This window comes from Camelina sativa, chromosome 9 (assembly GCF_000633955.1).
Source record: "Camelina sativa cultivar DH55 chromosome 9, Cs, whole genome shotgun sequence".
In the NCBI taxonomy this organism is placed as follows: Eukaryota; Viridiplantae; Streptophyta; class Magnoliopsida; order Brassicales; family Brassicaceae; genus Camelina; species Camelina sativa.
The window spans coordinates 5,475,003-5,480,082 of NC_025693.1; the positions used below are offsets into that span (position 1 = coordinate 5,475,003).

General features: G+C 35.2%; 1 protein-coding gene across 1 annotated transcript; it reads left to right on the top strand.

The window, feature by feature from the left end:
* Positions 2,075–3,389, top strand: LOC109126357. Its single transcript, XM_019229867.1, has 5 exons — positions 2,075–2,180; positions 2,255–2,336; positions 2,449–2,563; positions 2,682–2,951; positions 3,054–3,389. Exons 1-5 carry the CDS (start codon positions 2,075–2,077, stop codon positions 3,387–3,389), a joined length of 909 nt encoding a protein of 302 aa, XP_019085412.1.

Genomic DNA, 5,080 nt, shown 5'->3' on the forward strand with positions numbered 1-5,080 from the left:
CTCTTTTTTTTTTTTTTTTTTTGTTATGGTATCTTGTACTTTTGTGTGTGCTTTAGAGCTTAATTATATCTTTTTTATGCATATTTATTATCATTTAGGTTGCATTTGTAACGCCCCGACCGCCACCTCTTAGTGGGCCTCATGTCCACTCCCAGTCCATGAGTCCACCATCTTTAATGGACCTCACGTCTTCTCACTAGTCCCGTGAGCCCATTCATATATGACGGTCAGTTTGCTACGTTCCTGAGGTTTTAAAGACTTGTTTACCGTCTCTACAAATCACCACATGATCTTTCCTTATGTTTTGTCCTCACTTGCACAGTTTTTACAATCACTTCCCGGAAGGTCACCCATACTGAAACTACTCCAGCTCAAGCACATATGAAACAACCCGACCCGTTTTTAAAAAAAAATATAATAATTATATAATTAAATACTCCATAATATTTAATTATAACCAACCATCAATAACGAAAAATACACAGTGGAAGACATATCAAACTAAATCCAATATACTAAAATACAATACCAATCATATAACCAATAAAAACCTGTAACCTAACATGCTTCTAAACCAGGTTTCAACATAAATAACATCATATATATAAAAGTACACTTCCACTCTCTCCTTATTGGCTGTTCGATATTTACTAGGTTTTCTAATTTAATGACTTATTTAATGTCTTCCTTAAATTGGCTGATTGATACTGTATTTAATAGGTTTCCAATTTTATTCCCATACAAACGATTAAAATCCTAACTCAAAATTAACAGAAAATCGTAACTCATACCATACAAACGAATTAAATTGCCTGATTGATATTGTATTTAATAAGTTTCAAATTAATCGTAACTCATACCATACAAACGAATTAAATTGCCTGATTGATATTGTATTTAAGCAAATTTAATGTCCCTCCTTTAATGTCTCACTTAAATTTGTAAACGAAAATATCTACCTTAAATTCGTACGATATTCGCTGTTTGGTATTTCGTTTAATCCCATACAAACGCTTTAAATTGGCTGATTGATACTGTATTTAATAGGTTCCCAATTTTATTCCCATACAAACGATTAAAATCCTAACTCAAAATTAACAGGAAATCGTAACTCATATATACGACATTAAGACTACGTTATAAAATCCTATATTCAAATCACGATCTCCTCCACGATCTCTTAATAAATACACCACGTCTTCCTCTTTACTGTCTCCCTTAAAACCCAAACTCGGCTCTTTCTATATATAAACCAAATTACCATATTCGATTCTTACCACCATTACCAATTACCAAGTATGACTATAATTCCATTGAAGGACCTACAGCCAGGGCGTGATCCTCAAATGGTGTGTGGCCGTGTTCTACGCAAATGGCATGCAAAAACTTTCCATCAAAATGGGAAAATAATCAGCCTAGATTTCCTCCTACTTGATGAACAGGTATACAACTTCCATATATTTATATACATCTTCTTAGCCCCTTTATTTTAATTACTAACAAAGATATATATAATGTAGTCTACCTTAATTCAAGTTTCCATACCCCAATACCGAGTTTACCGCTTCAGGGATGACCTTCACGAGGGGAGCATCTACAATATTTCTGACTTTCAAGTGGATACTAGCTATCCACAATACAAACTAACAGATCATCCCTACGTAATTAAGTTCTTGGATGGGACCATCCTTACATCCATAGAACGAAACACATCCGTGATTCCACATGAGATGTTTAGGTTCCGCCAACAAAATGAATTGTGGACTCTTGCTGGGACTAATCAACATTTACCTGGTAGTGCTTCCTAAATATCTATGTCTATCAGCATCATTATCTACTTATATATTTTTCTACTCATCCCATTAACAAGTACTCACATTCCAGATGTTGTTGGGGAACTAACAAAGATTCAAGGGACCAGTTTGGATGACCCATCCTCAGAGGACAAAATCACTTTATATTTGCGACTAGCCGAGTAAGTTTCTCATTCATCCCATCTAACGTTGACAAGTATTCCCCCAGCTACTAGAACTTAATTTCTCAATATATATGCAGTGGTAACAATGTCCGCATCATGGTATGGGATGGATGTGCAGCCGAATTCCGGAAGTTATATGCTTCTATTGTTGGCAAATCAACTATACTAATAATCACGGCTGTCAATCCAAAATCCTATGGAGGTAGCCAAACTATATTTACATCTACACAATTTACCCTCTCTAACCACATACTTACTAAATAAATGATAATGCAGGCAATCTGTCATTGAGCACAACATACTCAACCCGTTTCTACAGAGACGCCAACTATGAAGCTATCAAAGTTTTCCCAAAAAGGTACATCTCCCCCACTTAAAATTACCATATTTTCAAATACTTACCATGTTTTGTTTAACAATATATAAATACTTACCATGTTTTATTTGACAATATATTCCTATCATTATAGCTCCTCACTTCCCGATGGGGTACCACCAACTGTTAATGGGGGTAAAACTCCTGCAATAATTGAAACATTTTCAATTGCAGAGGCCCGCAAATTTGTATCCACTTCAACAGAACAGGTCTATTCCCTAATCTAATTCCACTGTTTCCATCTCTAAACTCATTTCATTTTTTTTTTTTTTTCCGGTCAAACTCTAAACTCATTTCCATGACCCATGCATACTATTATAAATGTAGGAGAAGGAGTTCAAATGCACAGCTTACATTGTAGAGATCGTGGTTGACCGAGGGTGGAAATACATTGCATGTGGCAAGTGTGGGTTAAAGCTTGTGGAATCAGGATCTTCCCTAATTTGCAAACGTTGTTCTGGTGAGCCTATTGGTGTGGTCAAGTATCGGGTTGAACTGGCTGTAACAGACGGTAAAGACAAAACAATATTTGTTATGCTTGATGAACCCACCACACAATTGATACACATTGGAGTTACAGAGTTGATTGACTCACAGGTTTGTAACAGCCTAACCTCTCCCCCATGCATACAACTTGCGCATTAATCCTTTTCTCATGTTTATCTTCTCTACGTATCATTCTCTTCTCCATTTATATAGCCTGCAATGAAGGATGGTGTGCCTGAAGTACTTGCAGAGTTAACTGGGAGGACATTCGAGTTTGAATTAAAAATTTCAGGCTACAACTTCAAATCAAAGTATGAGACATTTACCGTGACTCGGGTTGTTAGTGACGTCCAGCATCCACCGCCTCAGACATCAACTGGTCCTAACGAAGTTGACGACCATGACCAACCCTCAGAGACATCAGAGAAGCATTGCACCGAAGTCCAACAACCAGCCACTGCAAACTGTAATGACATCAGTGGTCAAGGCTCGCCACTAGAACCAGCAGAGAGAGAAAGCAAGAAGGCCCGAACTGGGAACTCCAAATAATTAAATTCATTTAAAGATTAATGATTTCCACTTTCTAGAATTGTTTACCTCCGCTTCTATTTTGAGTCTCATCTCCAGTCGTTGTTTCTTTAAGCTTCTATATGATTGCAGCATTTTCCACTCATCAAATACAAAATTGTCAAATCCAGGCAGACGACCAGCCCTGTACAAGAGGGTATCTCAGTCAGTAACAGATTTCACAAAATTAGGACATTTAAATTGTTTGTCAGGTTAAATTCACCTTTTCTTTTCGTTACCATCACTTTCAACTCTATATAAGGCGATATTAGATTTGAACAAACTTTAGTTTACGGTTCTAATAAGTATACTGTTGATAGGAGAAAGAGTAACATGGCTACGTAGTTGGATTGGTTTTTAATGGTCTAAATGTTAAGAGTAGTTGGATCGGAGAGCTTTCGGTAACGAGACCATATGGAATGTAATATGGAATGTTAGAAACAATAAAAAACAAACCTGTTAAGGGAAACAGGGAATGTGATTTTTCCTCCGCCAATTGCGTCTCTTACTAACTTCCTCTAAATTCTTCCCTAATTACCACATCTAGGTCTCAATTCTCTCCATGGCTCTTCACACTTTCTTCAATCTCCCTCAAATTCCTCTTTGATTCTTCGAGTTTCCCTGGAATCCCAATACCTTGAAACCCTAATTTCAATACCTTCTACAGTCCGATCCCGAAGATGAGCAATCAAAGCAGTTCCGGTTGGGGTTTGTGGTGCCGTTTAGCCTGTGGAGTTCTTATGAAGGAACTAACAGAAATAGATGTCAGAAATAGGGATTAGGGTAATTAAGGTGAAGAATCAAATCAGGGGAATGAAGGAGAAGAGAGAGTGACGAAGAAGAAGATACAGATCCGATAATAAAATACATAAGTCGACATCTCTTCAAAAATAAGATTGCTCATAGATTAAACAGAGCAGTCTAATTTTAATTGGGCTTCAAAACTACAGAAAAGGCCCAATCACTCTATTAAGGCCAATTTTGTGAAAAAATAAGTCGACGACCCGTTCATATCATCTAGCTGTTCGATGAGGTTGCCCAACGTAGTGGATTTACAGAAAAAGAGGGACACAAAATTAGTTAAAGATTATATAATAAGTGGGCCACAAAATTGCCCAACACAAAAAACAAACCAAATCCCCAATTGGACGGTTGGTATTTGAAATATGTAGCAAACCTTCTTCACTTAAATTTATAAATATTTGTATTTTACTTATACAGATTGAATATATATATATATATATATATTTAATTTAAATGTCAATATTAATTATTGTATTCGATTTGATATTTATATTTTACTTATACAGATTAAATATATATATATTTTAAGATTGAATATATTTTAAACAAAAAATAGAAATGTCAATATTAATTATTGTATTCGATTTAATATTTCTATTTCACTTATACAAATAGAATATATATTGTAAAGAAAGTTAATGCCAATATTAATTATTGGATTCGAATGAGCTATCATCATTTTAAAACAAAGTTATTTATTGGATTTAATAAGTTATAAAGTATTGATTTACAGTGGTTAAAGTGGATTGTTATAGCATCTTTACATATTATTATGTCAAATAATGGCAAATCAGGTGGGAGAAAACCAAACACCATGTTTTATTATATGATTAGATAGAGAAGGAAAATAAAGAACTCCCATACATAAT